The 19,745-nt window shown below is 46.2% G+C and overlaps 1 protein-coding gene across 4 annotated transcripts in view; it reads left to right on the top strand.

Moving 5' to 3' along the window:
• The window catches only part of GUCY2F (guanylate cyclase 2F, retinal), a 296,029-nt gene that overhangs the window by 205,875 nt on the left and 70,409 nt on the right, over window positions 1–19,745 (top strand). For all 4 annotated transcript variants that reach the window (XM_068251134.1, XM_068251132.1, XM_068251135.1 and 1 more), the window contains 2 exons: window positions 9,197–9,353; window positions 12,030–12,179. In XM_068251134.1, the coding sequence (XP_068107235.1) occupies window positions 9,197–9,353; window positions 12,030–12,179 (307 nt within the window). The remainder of the gene's footprint in view (window positions 1–9,196; window positions 9,354–12,029; window positions 12,180–19,745) is intronic.

Here is a 19,745-nt window from a genome sequence, read left to right on the forward strand (position 1 = left end):
TGTCCACATGCAGGGGGTAAATATACAAACATAGTTAACAAAGATACATAGCATCGAAACATAGATATACTAGATCAAATGAGATAAGAAATAAAATAAATTAGCAAAATGGTAGAATAGTGTTGCTTTATAAGGAGCACCATGAGGTCACTGATGACTTTTGCGACGAATAGACGCTTAGCCTAAATAGTGTTGAGCAAACATAAAGTAAAACCTATACGTTTATTAGAAAAATAGTGTGTGTCGTAGCCCACAATTGTCAGCATAATCAATCCAGGGAGACCAAGTTTTGTCAAATTGTGGCATCCTATCTTCTATTGTCGTTATCACTTTTTCCTTTTTTTGTGGTAGTTCTTGATTTTCTAATGTTATTCTCCCTGCGTGGCTGTTACTAAATGTACTGTGAAGATTTTGCTCTCAATAAAACCTTTTTGGAACTAATTTAATGCAAGGGATCACAGACACACCAGCCAGTCCATACATATACCAGAGCAATATATGTGGTTGCAGGGCGTACGTTAAAAAAGGGCGCCGGGAAAAAAGGGCGCAGGGTTTTAAAAGATAATCATGAATAACGTTTAAAAAAAATTGTGTTATATTTCGTTTAAAAATAATGTTTTATAAAGTTATAAATCATTAAATAATGTGTATAAAATCGGCAATTTTAAAAACGTTAATCTTCCCTGTTTAAAAATTGAAATTTATAATAACGTTTTATAAAACATTAATAAGAATTTTACTAAAGCTATACCTAACCCTACTCTCACACAGAACCCTCCCTGTACCTATCCCTAACCCCTAGACCCCCCTGTTGGTGCCTAACCCTAAGACCCCCCTGTTGGTGCCTAACCCTAAGACCCCCCTGGTGGTGCCTAACCCTAAGACCCCCCTGTTGGTGCCTAACCCTAAAACCCCCCTGTTGGTGCCTAACCCTAAGACCCCCCTGTTGGTGCCTAACCCTAAGACCCCCCTGTTGGTGCCTAAACCTAAGACCCCCCTGTTGGTGCCTAAACCTAAGACCCCCCCTGTGATAAGCATTAATAACGTTTTAAAAAAATATGGTGCGGTTTTTCGTTTAAAAATGAAAAAAAAAATTGTACGGTTTTTCGTTTAAAAGTGATGTTTTAAAAAATATTGTACTGTTTTTCGTTTAAAAATAATGTTTTAAAAATTATAAATCATTAAATAATGTGTAATCATGAGAAACAGTTATAAAACATTAAAAGTCTCCGGGCGCCGCTTTTAAAACGTTATTTTTCTCCGGCGCCCTTTTTTCCTGTTGGGCGCCGATTTAAACGATATTTATTATGGGAGTGAATGGCGGCGCCCTTTTTGTCCACCTGCCTCATGCGCCCAAATTTCCTGCTTCCGTTGCAGGGCCCATAGTAATTCATGATTATTATATATTAGTTGTCAGCTCTAAACATAGGAGCATTCGGATCCAGATAAGTAACTGGCAGCACAACATCTATCGCCACTTGATAGAATGCAGGATTAGGTTATCTCACAATTATTAAGTTTTAGTTATCCATAGCACATATTGGCCTTAATTCACAAAGCCATGCTAATGCCGTGCTATGTGTGTAGCGCGCAAAGTTACTTGTGCGAAGTTTTATGCACGCACGGGTTTACACACGCGCGCTAACAAAGCTTTTCACAAGTTAACGTGGCACAATGCACGCACTGTGACACATTAACACACAAAGAGCTTTGTTAGTGCGCGCATGCAGGCACGTGCACAGGGGGGTGCTCTGGGTGCCCAGGCACCCCCCTTTTTAAAATCTTCAAAAAAAAGCCCCTCTCGCGCACAAAATAAGCTCCGCCCCGGCCGCGATAAGCCCCGCCCACCCGCGGGAAGCTCCGCCCCGCCTGGAACACTTTCCAGTGAAGAGGCCCAGACAGAAATCCTAGTGTGACATACTGACCTCTCCCTCCACCTAGGACCCATACTGACCTCTCCCTCCCCCAGCACCCATAGTGACCTCTCCCTCCACCTAGTACCCATATTGACCTTTCCCTCCCCAGTACCCATAGGGACCTCTCCCTCCACCTAGTACCCAGTGACCTCTCCCTCCACCTAGGACCCATATTGACCTCTCTCTCCCCAGTGCCCATAGTGACCTCTCCCTCCACCTAGTACCCAGTGACCTTTCCCTCCACCTTGACCCATATTGACCTCTCCCTCCCCAGTACCCATAGTGACCACTTCCTCCACCTAGTACCCAGTGACCTCTCCCTCCACCTAGGACCCATATTGACCTCTCTCTCCCCAGTGCCCATAGTGACCTCTCCCTCCACCTAGTACCCAGTGACCTTTCCCTCCACCTTGACCCATATTGACCTCTCCCTCCCCAGTACCCATAGTGACCACTTCCTCCACCTAGTACCCAGTGACCTCTCCCTCCACCTAGGACCCATACTGACCTCTCCCTCCCTAGTACCCACAGTGACATCTCCCTTCACCTAGCAATCACAGTGACCTCTCCCTCCACCTAGGACCCATACTGACTTCCCCCCCCCAGCACCCATAGTGACCTCTCCCTCCACCTAGTACCCATATTGACCTTTCCCTCCCCAGTACCCATAGGGACCTCTCCCTCCACCTAGTACCCAGTGACCTCTCCCTCCACCTAGGACCCATATTGACCTCTCCCTCCCCAGTACCCATAGTGACCACTCCCTCCACCTAGTACCCATAGTGACCTCTCCCTCCACCTAGGACCCATACTGACCTCTCCCTCCCCAGTACCCACAGTGACATCTTCCTTCACCTAGCAATCACAGTGACCTCTCCCTCCACCTAGGACCCATACTGACCTTTCCCCCTCTCCCCCAGCACCCATAGTGACCTCTCCCTCCACCTAGTACCCATATTGACCTCTCCACCCTCAGTACCCATAGTGACCTCTCCCTCCACCTAGTACCCAGTGACCACTCCCTCCCCTAGCACTCACAGTGACCTCTCCCTCCACCTAGGACCCAGTGACCTCTCCCTCCACCTAGGACCCATATTGACCTCTCTCTCCCCAGTGCCCATAGTGACCTCTCCCTCCACCTAGTACCCAGTGACCTTTCCCTCCACCTTGACCCATATTGACCTCTCCCTCCCCAGTACCCATAGTGACCACTCCCTCCACCTAGTACCCAGTGACCTCTCCCTCCACCTAGGACCCATACTGACCTCTCCCTCCCTAGTACCCACAGTGACATCTCCCTTCACCTAGCAATCACAGTGACCTCTCCCTCCACCTAGGACCCATACTGACTCCCCCCCCCCCCAGCACCCATAGTGACCTCTCCCTCCACCTAGTACCCATATTGACCTCTCCACCCTCAGTACCCATAGTGACCTCTCCCTCCACCTAGTACCCAGTGACCACTCCCTCCCCTAGCACTCACAGTTACCTCTCCCTCCACCTAGGACCCAGTGACCTCTCCCTCCACCTAGGACCCATATTGACCTCTTTCTCCCCAGTGCCCATAGTGACCTCTCCCTCCACCTAGTACCCAGTGACCTCTCTTTCCACATAGGACCCATACTGACCTCTCCCTCCCCAGTACCCACAGTGACATCTCCCCTACCCAGCACCCACAGTGACCTTTCCCTCCATCTAGCACCCACAGTGACCTCTCCCTCCCCAGCACCCACAGTGACTTCTTCCTCCACCTAGCCCCCACAGTGACCTCTCCCTCCCCCAGCACCCAAAGTGACCTCTCCCTCCCCCACCACCCACAGTGACCTCTCCCTCCACCAAGCACCCACAGTGACCTCTCCCTCCCCAGCACCCATAGTGACCTCTCCCTCCACCTACCACCCACAGTGACCTCTCCCTCCCCCAGCACCCACAGTGACCTCTCCCTCCACCTAGCACCCACAGTGACCTCTCCCTCTCCAGCTCCAGCAGTGATCCTGCCTACCCCAGCACCCACACTGACCTATCCCTCCCCCAGCACCCACAGTGATTTTTCCCTCCCCCAGTGGCTACCCTCCTGTCCCCTGCAGCACCCACAGGGACATTCCATCCCAAAAGCAGCACCTACAGTGACCTCTCCCATTGCCAGCTCCCACCGTGGCCTTTCCCAACACCCAGCATCCACTCCTTCCTCCAGTAACCACACTGACTTCTTCCAGCACCCACAGTGACCTCCCCTTCCTCCAGCACCCATACTGATCTCTTCCTTCCACAGCACCCACAGTAGCCTACCCTTCCCCCAGCACCCACACTGACCTCTACCTCCCTTAGCAGCAACTATGCCATTCATAGCAGCACCCAAAGTGACCTCCCACCCCCTGCACCCACAATGACCTCTACCTCCCAAGACCCACAGTGATCTCCCCCAAAGGACCCACAGTGACCTCCCTTTCCTCTAGCACCCATACTGACCTCTACCTTCCACAGCACCCACAGTTACTTCTCCCCCCAGCACCCACAGTGACCTACCCTTCCCCCAGCAACCACACTGACCTCTACCTCCCCTAGCAGCAACTATGCCATTCATATCAGTACCCACAGTGATCTCCCACCCCTTGCACCCACAACAATCCCACCATATATTCAGCTCCCACATACATTACACTCAACCAGTAACCTCCACTATTGCAAGCACCCAGTACTTGCACCGAGCACCATGCACCCAATACTCACATCCGGCCTCAACATGGCACTGAGTGCTTGCATCAAACAGCCACATGACACCCAATACCTGCACCCCTTCACCCTATAGCTGGCACCCAGTACTCACACTTACATGGCACAGTACTTGCACCCAGCCCCAACATGGCACCCACTACTCACACCTGCACACAGCCTCCACATGGCACCCACTATCTGCACCCACATAACTAGTACTAGCACCCAAAGTACCTGCACTCAGAACCCACATGACACAATGCCCAACCATAGCTAGCACCCAGGCATGGCACCAAGTATTTGCACCTATGTGATACCCAGTACCTGCACCCAACACCCACATGTTTCATCTGCAGTAGTTCCAGTTGCACTAAGCCTCCACTTGGTGCCCAGCACCCACACCAAGCACTCACATGTGACATCCAGTACTTGCACCCAGAACTCACAAGGGACTGAGTACCTGCAATCAACACCTACATGATGGTTGATACACACCCATACAGCCAGAATCCACATGACACCCTGTGCCAGCACCCAGAACCCACATGGCACCCAGCAACTGCCTTTAGCACCCACATGACAACAAATACCCCACTAGCCAGCACCCATCACCCATATGTCACCATGTACTCACTCCCAGTACCCACTTGGCACTCAGTATTTGCACCTAAGACCCACATACCCCCATAATTAACGCGCACATGGCACAGCACTCAAACGTCACCAAGTTCCAAAGCCATTATATGCACCTAGTACCTGTCCATGGCCAAGAACCAAATAGCAACCAGTACCCATCCTTGGTCCGAACCCATATGAGACTCAGTACTCTCCCATGGCACACAACCAGACCACACATGGCACTCCCTACTCACTCATGTCCAACACTCACATGGCTCCCTGTACCAATTAGCACTCACATGGCACCCACTATTGTTTATCACCATCTGCTACTCATTCAGCACTCAATACTGCATAGCATCCACTGCAAATATACACCCAATACAAACTAGACCTTGGTACCCAAAGCAGCTTGATACAGACTTTACTGCTAACTTGCTAACACTTAGCGCCGGTTAGTGAATCAAGCCCCAAGTATCTGCACCCAGGCCTAAAATTGCACCCAGTACTCACACCTGCACACAACTTCCACATGGCGCTCGCTATCTGCACCAAGCACCTACTTAACCCGTACCCGCACCCAAAGTACCTGCATTCAAAACCCATGTGATGCCCAAAGCCCACCCATAGCCAGCACCCAGTACAGGCATGGCGCCAAGTATTCACACCCATGTCACATCCAGTACCTGCACCCAGCATCCACATGAAATCCTGTACATGCACCCAGATCTTACATGGCACTAGGTATTTGCAATCAACACCCGCATGAAACTCGATACCCAATCATAGCCAGAACCCACATGACACTCAGTACTTACACCCAGAACTCACATGGCACTAAGTACTTTCAATCAACACCCGCATGGCACTCGATACCCAACCATAGCCAGAACCCACATGACACTCTGTACTCACACCCAGAACCCACATGGCACCCAGCATCTGCATTCAGCAGCATGACAATCAATACATCCTAGCCAAAAAACGAGGTGGGGGGGGGGGCATGCAGGGGAAGGCATTGCCAGGCCCCTTTTTTAAATTTGAGCACCCCCCACTTAAGGGCCCTCTGCACGGCCCTGCGCGCATGTAAAATTTTGCGAGTAACATTGCGCTCTACACACATAGCACGACTGTGCTATGCATTGGCACGGCTTCCTGCACAATAGAACTTACACTGATGTGTGTAAATGCCAGTCTGGAGCAACAGGTCCATGTAGGATTCAGCCAGACAGGAGAGTGGTAGCACATAGCTAGCAACTGTAACAAACAGCTCCGTTTATCAAAGCAGTATGCAAGACATAAGTATGGACTGCAGCAGATACATCCTCGTAAGTGAACAGGTTACCTCTACAATACGATAGATATATTTGTCAATGTTTATGTATTTGTTCTTGATTTACACCACCTGTCCAAAGTTTTAGAGCAATCACATTTTTTCACAGCATCAGAAGACATGTTTCTGAGGGTCAACAGCTTGCATGATAGGGAACACGGGACCACAGCTTTAAGCACAGCTTAATAGCTTCAGTAGTAAGCAAGTCTGGTGGCCATACATGGTACAATAAAAACGTTAAATTATCCCGTTTATTCGATTTAAATGATCGAATCGAATGAAAGTTGAAAATATTTTTTTTTTCGATCAAGAAATTCGAACAATTATCCCGTTTTTTCGAGAAAAATCAGATCGGACATGCTAGAAAAATCTTTATATTGGATCTAACGGAATAATCGAACTAAATTATCTAATCTAAAAAAATGAAAAATTGTACCATGTATGGCCACCATTAGTTTCAACTGTAAAGAGAAGACTTCGAGATGTAGGCTTGAGAGCTTGAAATGTTGAGTTGCAGCAAGAAAGCCATTGCTAAGACATCAGAAAGAATAAGATAAAATAGGCTTGCCTGGGCCATGAAACACAGCCAATGGACTACTGAATGCGAGAAGAAAGTGTTATGGACTGATAAATCAACATTTGACATCTTTGGATCATCAAAAAGGATTTTTGTACTGTTGAGTAGAAGAAATATTGGTTTCTCAGTCTATCACATAAACTGTAAAAAATGGAGGAGTAACTATGATCTGCTGTATCCAGTATCAGTGACTCATACAAAGTGAGAGGCATCCTAAATCAAAATGGGTACCACAGCATTATGCAGTGCCATGCAGTACTTCTGGCACACCCCCAGTTGGTCAGAGGTTCATCCTACAGCAAGATAATGACCCAGAAAATAGGTTACAGCAGAAAGTGATGGCAGCGCTTCCAAACAGATGCTGCACCTGAATTGGCTACCTGCACAAGTATGCAGAGCTCGAATAACTGGCAGATTACACACCTTGCATTCAAAACAGGTACAGTAAAAGGAGGCCGTTAGCTTCAGCATAAGTTGTGCACAAATTATCCCTAATAGACTCTACCACGATGATGACGGGCCCCCACGGGAGAGACCTAACCACTAGTCTAACAGTGAAGCATATCCAATAGTGAAGCATGTTCAAACAGTGAACCATATTTAATAAAAAAAAGAAAACTAGTCTAACAGTGAAGCACATTCAACAGTGAACCACAGCTAATCTAAAGTTAAAGACATAATCCTTACCTGGTGCAGAAAATAGGTCACAGCTATGTCAGAGCTACCTTAGAAAATAAGAACCAGATGGTAGACTTGTAAACATGGAGTGTAGACTTAAATCCCTTTGAGTTGGTCTGGGATGAACAGAAGAGTGAGGTCAAAGCAACCTACAAATGCCACATATTTATGGGAACTTCTTGAACAGAGTTGGGAAAAACTTTCTGAATCCTAAAGAATATTTGATTCTTATTATAAAAAGAATGTCATAAGTATGATAAACAGTTATTTTGTTACTAACAGGTGCCATTTATGGAGTCAAAAGCTTAGAATACATTTTGGTTTATTCATAGTTTGTATTATTTTTTTGTTTTGTTTTCAATTGTTTCTTAGCTCTATGCTTTCATTTAAGAGTGCCATTGGACATTGATCTGCCTAAATTTGAAAGAGTAACTGTTAGGCATAAAATCCAAAACAAGTTATCTACTAGAAGCTGTTAAATATGGAAAATTGATGCTATCTAGGCAATTCAAAAGCTTAAAATCAATCTCACTTTTTTTTCTCAGTAATTTATCTCTCCCCATACCCCCAGGCTCTTACATCGTACGCACGGCCGCAGAAGAGAAGTTGCAGTGCATACTAACTCAGCCTCATTGTCTGAAACCTCTATCCCTCCCATTCTCCCCACCCACACCTCTCTTCTTGTCTCTGATTGGCCACCTTGTCTCCTTCATTGGTCGCAGGCAGCCAGCTGCTAGGATGCAGGGAGGGGGGCCCCCCTCCTTTAGTGTGCCATGCCTGCCCCCTCTGAACTTCAGCCGCATCCGCATCCCCGCGTCCCCCATTGGTATCTCCTCCCCGCACTACTACTGAGCGCAGCGGGGAGGAATAAAGGTAGTGCACACAGACTCACCTACCAATGGTTCCAGGCGCTGGAGTTCCCATCTATATTCTCTGCACTTTCACTGGAGGGATTATAGATGGGAACTCCAGCACCTGGAACCATTGGTAGGTGAGTCTGTGTGCACTACCTTTAGTCCTCTCTGCTGTGCTCAGTAATAGTGCGGGGAGGAGAAGGGATGCGGAGGGGGGAAGTTTCAGCCTGTGTGACCAAGATGGCCCATGCCACAAACAGCATTCTCTTCATTTACTATTTTTAACATCTCTGAAATCAAGACGTGGACAGTACAACACATCTGCTATGTAAGTAGAGCAAGTAATTATCTACCTGCATATGTGTTTTTTTTTCCAGGCATTCCAGGCTAATAGTTGCTCTTTAAATAAAAAAACTGGAAAAATGAGGGTGTTCTAAAACTTTAGACTTGTATTGTTTGTTTGCATTTTAATAAAAAAATATTTATATAAATGTTTTCTGCACAGGGCATGAAATATTTACATCACCGAAAATTTGTCCATGGTCGGCTAAAGTCTCGAAATTGTGTAGTAGATGGACGCTTTGTTTTAAAAGTCACAGATTATGGCTACAATGAAATTTTGCAGACCCAAAGAATTCCACACGAAGAACCTTCTGCAGTTGGTAAATCTCATTTTTACACCGTATGGGAACGCTAAATAATCTCCAGTTATGCCTTTTTTTGTTTTCTTGCATGTTTTATTTATGATTTTCTAAGGAAGATGTTTAAAGTAAGCGTTTCAATTCAGCTGAGTTTAGTTGGGCCTAGTCCTGCTTTCTATAACACTCCTTGCAATTCTCCAATTATTAGTGGCCTAACTAACAAACTTTAGGAGCTCCCATGGTTCTTATGAAGTGAAATGAAATTATGTTTGTGTAGACAAAGATAATTTGCAAGGAAATATTTTGTTGCATTTCTTAAAAAAATCTACAGAAAAGTATGGCTGTGGTCAAAGTGAAAACCTTTGAAGATGACAACCAAGTAAACTATTAAAGTAAATCTGAGACAAAAATATCACAAGGATTTATACTTACCAGGGGCTTCCTCTAGCCCCTGTAGTCCGGTAGCTCCTTCCACGTCAGTCCGATCCCCTCTGTTACTTCACAGTAGATTCTATGATCCAGGTGAGTTGCAGCCCACTGACTGCACATGTCTGGTCCCAGCTGTGCGCACCCTCCGATCGGGACATGCCACTAGTCAGGCCACTTGCAGCTTAAAGAGACTCCGTAACAAAAATTGCATCCTGTTTTTTATCATCCTACAAGTTCCAAAAGCTATTCTAATGTGTTCTGGCTAACTGCAGCACTTTATACTATCACTGTCTCTGTAATAAATCAATGTATCTTTCCCCTGTCAGACTTGTCGGCCTGTGTCTGGAAGGCTGCCAAGTTCTTCAGTGTTGTGGTTCTGCTATGAACTCCACCTTCCAGGCCCCTCTCTGCACACTGCCTGTGTGTTATTTAGGATTAGAGCAGATTCTCTCTTATCTTTTACAAGCTGGATAAATCCTCCTCTGAGCTGGCTGGGCTTTCACATACTGAGGAATTACAAACAAGGGCAAAGTTGTTTGCAGGAAGAAAAGAGCAGCCTGAAACTTCAGTGCATGGGGGAAAGAAACACAAAAATGATCTCTTGAGATTCAAAAGGAAGGGTGTATACAGCCTGCTTGTGTATGGATGTATTTTCTCTGTGTGGACATACTGTACATCAACCTACTTCCTGTTTTGGTGACCATTTTGTTTGTTTACAAACAAACTTTTTAAAACTGTTTTTAACCACTTTTAATGCGGTGAGGAGCGGCGAAATTGTGACAGAGGGTAATAGTAGATGTCCTCTAACGCACTGGTATGTTTACTTTTGAGCGATTTTAACAATACAGATTCTCTTTAAAGGATTTATCAGGTTAAAATAGTGAAAATGAGCTTTACTCACCTGGGACTTTCTCCAGCCCCTTGCAGCCAACTGTCCCACGCCGACCGCTCCACTCCCCGCCACTGTCCTGGTCTCCGTCCTCGGTATTCAGCCTTACTGCGCCTGCGCGAAGTGCCGCTGTCAATCATGGCCATGTGGGCCACAGCGAACTGCGCAGGCGCAGTAGTTCTGCCTGCGCAGTTCACCACGGCCCACGTGGCCATGATTCTCAGCAGTTGGACTGAATACCGAGGGCGGAGACCGGCACATCGGCGGGAAGCGGAGCGGTCGGCGTGGGACAGTCGGCTGCAAGGGGCTGGAGAAAACCCCAGGTGACTAAAGCTCATTTTCACTATTTTAGCCTGATAACTCCTTTAAGGACAAGGGGCTCATCCCAACTTCTGAGTTCTTAAACAGATGGTTGAAGTAATACAATGAGGTAGGCCTAAGGTGTTATCTAGTTATTGCCCTGATAAGGGAATGAATAAATAGACAACCCCTACTCAGGTATAGTGATGAGCAGAAATTACGCCTATGCGTAATTACGCATCGTAATTTGCAATTACGCATCGTAATGCCAAATTTTAGGGAATATCATAATTAATTGCTTATGTCATTGTAATATTTCATAATTTCGTGTAATTTTTCTCGTAATTTTGTGCCGACTTTAGCGGTTAATAGCAAAGCCCCCATACATGTTAGAGAGAATAGTGGGTACAAGTCAGAAAGATCTTGTAGTTTTTGAGGAAATGGATTTAAAAAAAATGCATGGAAAATGTTTTTTTAAAATGTCATTTTTTTGAGTTAACAAACCATTTTTTCTTAGCATTTTTAAAATCGATTTTTTCAAAAACTTTAAGATCTTTTTGGAAAATTATTTTTTGACTTATACTTGTTTGCTGGCCGGGAGTGCTCTGCGCATGCGTGTGATGTCACAATGATGTCATGCGCATGCACAGAGCGTTCCCGGCCAGCGAACACATGCTGTAGTACGCATGCAGCCCTGCCAGCCAACGCGTAATGATCCCAACCAAGTTGACCAGAAGACAAGGACACCAGGGCAATTACAGGTAAACCAGGGGGCAGAAACAAGATCGGGGGGAGGGGGGGGGAGCAGTGAGCATCAGGACAGCTCACCATACATGCCTGCTCTCTCCCCCCCCCCCCCCTTCCTCTTCTCATCTATTTTTGGACTCTGGTACCCTTTAAGTCCTCTTCCTATACTGGAACCAACATGAGACTCATATCTGTGCTACGAAGGTTCTGTTTCTTAGCTGTAATGCACATACAAATCATTATATCATAAGTTTGTTTTCACTTCAGACTCCCTTTAAAAACTGAATAGAGATAATGTTATTCCCCAGGCTAATTGTATTTCCTGTTTGTAGAGCTGTTATGGACAGCGCCAGAGCTGCTAAGGGATCCCCATGCAGCACTACATGGAACTTTCTCTGGAGATATTTATAGCTTTTCCATTATCATGCAGGAGGTTGTGGTGCGTGGACCTCCGTTTTGTACTTTGGAACAGTCCCCAGAAGGTAACACAACCTTTCTGTCAATGGCTATTAATGTTTATTTCATATTCCTGCCATTAAGAGTTTGTAAAATGAATGGCTAGGTGGCTTTTTGTACTGTTTCTGCAAAGTTCACCAATGACCTCTCATGCACTCACAATCTCTAATGATTAATAAGAATGTCAATCCAATAAAGCGGCTGCTGTGAGCGCTTGTGAATGCAAGTGCCTGTGCTGAATAACATGATGCTGTCCAGCTATATTTACCACAGCAGATCTTGTATATGAGAAAATATGGAACAGCTAAACATTAAAGATGCTACATAACCTTTATTTCTGCTTTGTTTGTATTTTGTTATAGATCCTCTTAGATAATTCTTAACTCTTTAAAGTACAATCTTCCCCCTCCTCACACCTCCCTAATGCTTAATGGGTTTGTTTGAATTTTAGTTTGTGGTCAGTTAAGTCAATTGGAGTCCTTATCAGCCTTCCATTTTCAGTTGCTTGTGCCCAACCACTCCCACTCGGCCTGAGAAAGAGGATTGCTGCCTGTAATTTTAACTCTTAGATGTAAAAAGATGAGGTAAAATGAAAGGCTTTTTTAAATAATGAACCATATTTTTAGCATGCATTTTTAATTTGCTATCGAGTTGACCTGGGAGTTAAAAATTATGCTCGGTTCCCTTTAAAGGGACTAACAGCTCTAAATAAAAACGAAATTGGTACCCACCTGGGGCTTTCTGCAGCCCACGGTAGGTCGGGAGGTCCCACGGCGTCCATCTGGCTCTTCCCCCAGGGCCTGGCCAGAAATGGCTCCCCGGCGGCTCCCGGCGACACTGGGCCGGGCTCCTTTTCCTGAAACGTCACGTCTGTCGGCACCACGCCGGCCGTCTCCCGTCATCACGGCGGCCGGGGTGACAGTACTGCGCATGCGCAGTACTGTCACGCCGCCCGCCGTGATGACGCGAGGCGGCCGGCGTGGTGACGACAGACATGATGTTTCAGGAAGAGGAGCCTGACGCTCGGGCCCAGTGTCTTTTGGAGCCGCCAGGGAGCCACTTCTGGCCAGGCTCTGGGAGAAGAGCCAGATGAACGCCGTGGGACCTCCCGACCTACGGTGGCCTGCAGAAAGCCCCGGGTGAGTACCAATTTAATTTTTATTTAGAGCTCGGAGTCCCCTTAAGCTTTGTTTCGACAACAGTGTATACAGTACTAGGCAAGCCTGCATATATTTAAAGTGTTAGTATTATGCTTCCACTTAAATTGTGCCTAAAATGTCTTAAAGTGAGGCCTTACACTACAGCATAGTGGCATGTGACCTCCTGTGGGTAGCGTATAAGCTGTTATTGTGTGCTCATACTGACAGTTAACTATGTACACTGGAAAACGATCAAAACCAGAGGCATGGAGCAGTTGTTCAGAGCAACCAATCAGATTCCTTAATCTGGACATCTGCTCAATTTTCTCCTCTAGATCTACTGGTCCTCCTTGCACTGGTTTTGACAAATCTGCACCACCAATCCCTGAAATTTTTAGGGCTTTGTAAGTACTTCACTCCCTGCTCTGTTTGTAAATTGTTCGTCTCCACTTCAACGCATTCATCATATGTGTTGCATCCCACGCCTAACTTGAAATGTGACTTCTCGCCACCATAGCAAATTATGATGCTATTGCAGGGTAACGTATATAATGTGAAAGTAGCCTTAGAGAAGAGCCATTTTCATAATGTGAACAATAAGTGAAGTGCTTGTATTTTAAAATGACATTGAAACTGGCAATTAAAGTATATTACATTATTAATGTATGCCTTATTTTACAGTATACTTTAATCATGGCAGCAATATCTGCAGTAATGAGCAGTAAAAAATGAATGTCTATAGCCAAAAATATTATAGGTTTTGGACAGTTTTAGACACAACAGGAAAGGGGGCTATCAAATTGATAATCTTTCCTGGGTCCACTTGGGGGTAATTACTCTCCCTTTTGTTCTCATGACACCAAAGTTTTAATATAGCATGAACATGAGTTTGGGTTGTCAGAACCCAAAGAAGAAAAATACAGCAATGGCTGGAGGTTATCATTGTTACCTCAGCCCCACACACGCTCTGTAATCTAAGCAGCTACGTTCTCTATTGAGGTTTCTCACTCAAAAAAGAGATTTTACTGCATAAATATGTTATTAATGTTTTCATACTCTATGGAGTAGTGTCTATTTGCAGTGCCATTTATCTGAAATACTTTGTTTACAGGGCTGCAGTAATCAGATTCTGTTAAAATTAAAATAATATGATAAAATATGCTTACATACCCTTAACTTAAGGTGCCCATACATCTATCAACTTGGCGGCCGATTGACCATCCAATTCGATAATTATTATCGAATCTAATGAAAATCGGTGCCGCCAAGTGCAGGTACGATCGACAATGTGATCAGACATGCTGAAAAATGCCATCCTGGTCGATCAGGTACGTGGTGGTGATGGTGAGCGATATCGGGACGAGCGACGAACGCAACAAAACCCCCGACACTGTCCCCCCTTCCCAGTGCAGTATACATTACCGTCACACGTGCACCCACTTTACTCTGGCAACCACGTGGGGCACGTGTATGTATGGACAGCCAGCGGTGGACATAGACAGGTAATGTATACTGCATTACTACATTGGATGGGTGGGTGGGGACAGCATCAGGCTGGCGAGGCGGCAGATGAGGCGCCACAAGGCTGATTTCAGCATGAAATTGATTGGCCTGTTTACACACAAAAAAAGTGAGCTTGCATACTGATGCAAAACAATTTTGCTAATAAAAAGCCTAAGGTTTATAATGCGGGGAGTAAGGTCATATACCTAAATATATCATAGCAAAGACAAGGGCAAGGGAAAAGGGGGTCCCCTCTATAGTTCCTATAATACTGCTAAGGCAAGAAGTGGACCAAAAAATACATATAAAGAAGGTACAAATATCTTTATTAAAGCCAACTATAAGGATAAAAACATTTAAAACAAAGTCAAAGCCGTATCCCAGCCTACATAGGCCACAATTAATAATCAAAATACAAAAAGAGTTCCACAATCATAAGATGTGCAATATATTGTCAATATATATATATATATATATATATATATATATATATATATATATATATATATATTTTTTTTTTTTTCCCTCAAAAAGCTGCGGCCGAAAGTCAACAGTGTCACACGTATATACATTCTCTGATAAACCCATACAGTAACTTAGCAGGCAGCAGTGATTGCCAGGGCTACACACCAATCAGCAGCAGCCATATCATGAGTCTCTCTCCTCTGGCTCTATGTGGGATCCCCTTGCACAAGCCTCTGCCTGCCCAGTGCCTGCACAATGCTTCTCAGCCTGGTCAGCTGCTGCTCTTGCCAATCCGCAGCCTGTCCAATGCCTGCCGGATGCTGCTTGATGCCTGGTCAGCTGCCGCTCTTGCCAATCCGCAGCCGTGCCAATGCCTGCCTGATGCCAACCGATGCCTGGTCAGCTGCCAAGTCACAATAGAAGTGACTGGTGGAAGTTGACCTCCACAGGAGTGTGGCTTCTATTAGTCTGGGGACACAGCAGGAGCAGGTACCCATTGTCATAATATAGCAGCCATTTGTGATATTGCATATAATACAGAAGCCATTTTGTTAATTTTCTGTCTGCTGTGTACTATTTCAAATAACGACCCACTCCTTTGTCCTGAATCTCCTGAAAAGGTGCTGATGAGGCAGAGCAAGCTCGTGCTCCAACGCAAACAGATGCAGCTCACAACACATCAGAGATGAATTGCTCCCGCCACAGGATGTGAGTGGAAGCGATGCCCTGGATGATCCGCCGAACACGGAGATGACATCTCTGGAGTCTGATCTACAGCTACTAAGCTCAGCTGATCCCAAACTGCGCCTAAAGCTGATTCTACTGCATCGACAGGCAGAGAAGGAACGAGCTGTACGCCGACAACAGGCCAAGACGGAAAGTGCTGTGCGTCGACACTAGCTGGAGCTGGCTAAACTTCAGCAGTAGAATAGGTCTGTTGCACCCGCAGAACGCGAGGGTGAGCGAGTCCACAAAATCCCCTTGGATAAGTTCCCCACTATGGACAAGGATTCTGACATAGACACTTTCTTACAGGGGTTTGAAAGGACTTGTCATTAGTATAGGGTGCCCCAAAGGCAGTGGGCAAGGTATCTCACACCAGGGCTGAGAGGCAAGGCCCTGGAGGCGTCTGTGAGCCTTCCACAGGAGGAAGAAGAGGACTATGAGACCATTAAATAGGCTATTGCGAAAAGATATCACCTCACGCCATAGGTGTATCGAAAACGTTTTAGGACAGTACAGCGAGGTCCTAATGACAGTTACCTGGATCATGCTTGCAACTTGCGCACTGCCTCCCAGCAGTGGTTAAAAGGACTGTCAGTTTTGATGCCCTGCAGGAACTGATGATCAAGGACCAGTTCCTACACACCTGTCCTGCTAAGGTCCGGCTGTTTGTCCTGGATGGAGAGCAAAAGTCAGTGGATAAGACTGCTGAAATTGCCGATTCCTACACAGCCCATCGAGCATCCAAGTCCCGGAGGACTACTGCACCCAGCTGGAGGGGAGAACAGATCGCTAAACCTGCTTCCCCCATCACCCAGAGGAGGCAAGCCACCAAACACTGACACCCGGAAATGCTTTGTATGTGATAAGGTGGGTCTTATCAGTGTGACTTGCCCAGAGAGGAAGAGGGAGGCACCAAAATCCAGTGAGGCCCCAAACCCCAGGGAAGTCCAAGCTGTTTTGTGTGCTACCAGGAATACCACTAGCTATGCAGAGCATCTGCAGCTTGTCATGGTTGGGGTTACAGTTGCCACTGGGCTGAGAGACACTGGAGCAGAAGTGACTTTCATACATCCCCAGCTTGTAAATCTGTAGCAGTATATTCCTGGGAAGAAGTTTGCTGTAAAAGAAGTTGGGGGTGTCACCCCAGCCATACCCACCGCACTGGTCCACCTGGATTGGGGACCAGCAGCAGAATGAAAGGAGTTGGGGTAACGGATGCCATTCCCACCAATGTTTTGCTGGGTACTGACCTGGGACGGTTAGTAGCCCGGTATGAGCCTAATCCAAACCCCGTGGAGCCTGCATCCCCACCAAAAAGTCCCGGACCCATGTAAGGTACTGTGTGATAACTCTTTGCAAATGGGGGAGGGGGTGCAGGTGAGTCTCCAGGGGATAAGGACTGTGTACTAGGAGCCAGCCCTAGTACGCCTCCAGTGCCTAGGCCTGGAGTGAGACATGTTGATACAGAGAATGCAGAAACTGATGATGTCATTTATGACTCACGGACTATCGATGCAATCGATGCAGGAACTGTTGATGCTACTTGTGAAGTGCTGAATAGCGATGTGTGTAATGCTGCAGATAATGTCGATGTTGTATGTGATGTTCTAAATGACAATATGTGTAAGGCAGATAATGTTGATGTCATATGTGTTGTGCTACATAATGCTATGTGTCATGTGGACACTCCATCAGCTGCAGGTGTGACCAGCAGTGTTCGCTGGTCTGCAGCAGATGAACTGCCCACTAAAGGGGCAGATGGCACCAGGCCCGATCCTTTCCCTTCAGATGATTTTGAGATCAAATGTAATATGATGAGCGATGATATGTGTACTGCGGACACTCCCGCAGTGGGAACCAGCAGCGCTAGCGGGACTACAGCAGAGGAATTGTCCACTGGAGGGGCTGATGCTGCTGGCTCGGGACCTTCCACATCAGAACTTGGCCCTAAGGGTCCGGAGGCCTCCAACTTTTCTACTTCCCTGGTACCTGTGGCAGACAACCCTGAGTTCTCTGAGGCTGTTCACGTTGATAACAGCATGCAGGAGCTCAGGGGTTTGTCTAACAGGCCACTGGCTGAGGATGACAAAGTGAGGGTGTACTGGGAGCAAGGCAGACCTTGCCCAGGGGTTATTTCCCCAGAGCCGTCTGATATAGAAGGGGCAGTACAGCAGTTAGCCGTTTCCCAAGAAGACAGGGAAGTAGCTCACGCCACTATAGAGAAAGTGACTATAGAGACCCTTCACCAGCTGCAGCACTATCTCTATGGTCACCGACCATAATCCCCCTGGTTGGTTACGTCAGGTTGCCGGGGGCGACGGCACGTTGCAGCAACATGGCCTAGTTTCCCAGCAGTGTAGCCTGGAGCTAACTGCCAGGTGGGGAACCCTCCTGAGAATGCTAAGGGGTTACCCCACCAGGCCAGGCCGTCAGTGTAGGCGCTGACGAGACGATTCATGGGAATCAACTGTGGTGCGCCATTTTGAAAGGGGAGGTGTCATAATACAGCAGCCATTTGTGATATTGCACATAATACAGAAGCCATTTTATTTATTTTCTGTCTGCTGTGTACTATTTCAGATGTGTATGTATGTTAGAAGCCAGTCTGGCAGCTGGCTTTGGGATATAATTGGGCACCAGGCTGAAGGAAGCTGCTAATTTGATTTTCTGAATGTTAATGTAATTTACATTTGCATTCAGTTTCCAGCAAGGAAACAGGTGATTAGATAATGACCCACCCCTTTGTCCTGAATCTCCTGAAAAAGTGCTGCATTGCTTTGAGTCTAAGTGGGACAGTAAACCTTTGAAGTTTGCATATCACAACAAGCAAAGATGTGACAGTGGTCCCTGCGAATGGTGATGTCACTCACAATCTAGGGAAATTGGATTAATTCTGAATGTGAATATTGAGTGAATATTGAGTGGCCCCAGGCTACCTGTCAGCCTATAAAAATCAGCTTGACAGACACAAAACTTGTAGTTCCCTGGAGGTAGCAAGAAGCTGGAATTATCCTGGTCTGACCAGCCGCGCCCTCCTGTAAAACTAAGTCCAGACTTTCATGCTGGTAACGTTTGATTCCCGCTTTTATTGTTGCAAACTGTCTTGTTGTGTGTCTTTGTAATTTTTACCTTCTTTTTTGTAAATCTTTTGTATATCTACCTTTCTGCACCATTCCACTTTTTTTCTGGAATATTAAATATGTATTTAATAAGCTTGACTTCTGATGTACTAACGAAGCTCATGTCCTAGAGAGAGACTGCAGTGAAATTTGCGTTACAAGTTCAGTGCCTGATTGTACTGCTGGAATTGTGCCTTTCTACTGTGTGATTGCATTGTGTGTGTGACGTTCCTGTATTTTGGCCTAAGAGTGCAGCTGACCCAAATACGAAAACACTCTAATCTTGAAATGTGCTATCTGCACATGTAAAGGTTACCAGGGTTTTGTGAATCTATCCCATTACCACATGGAAACAGATATGGTAACTCAGCCAGCCAAGTAATATAAAATTAATTATGCAAAAAATGATTTATGTACTATGCAGAAAACATGGAGCAGAGCAGATTATGGTATATTCCACTCAGTATACATAAAAAAAAACATAAGCCTAAACTAGGGCATACTATATATGCTCGGGTATAAACACTTCATGGGAGAGTGAGGGAGGACCATTAGACGCCAGGTAATGCTGTATGAGGGAGGGTGGTAGAACCACTAGACTCCAGGTAGAGATGTATGGGGGAGGGGGCCACTAGACACC

This window comes from Hyperolius riggenbachi, chromosome 8 (assembly GCF_040937935.1).
Source record: "Hyperolius riggenbachi isolate aHypRig1 chromosome 8, aHypRig1.pri, whole genome shotgun sequence".
In the NCBI taxonomy this organism is placed as follows: domain Eukaryota; kingdom Metazoa; phylum Chordata; class Amphibia; order Anura; family Hyperoliidae; genus Hyperolius; species Hyperolius riggenbachi.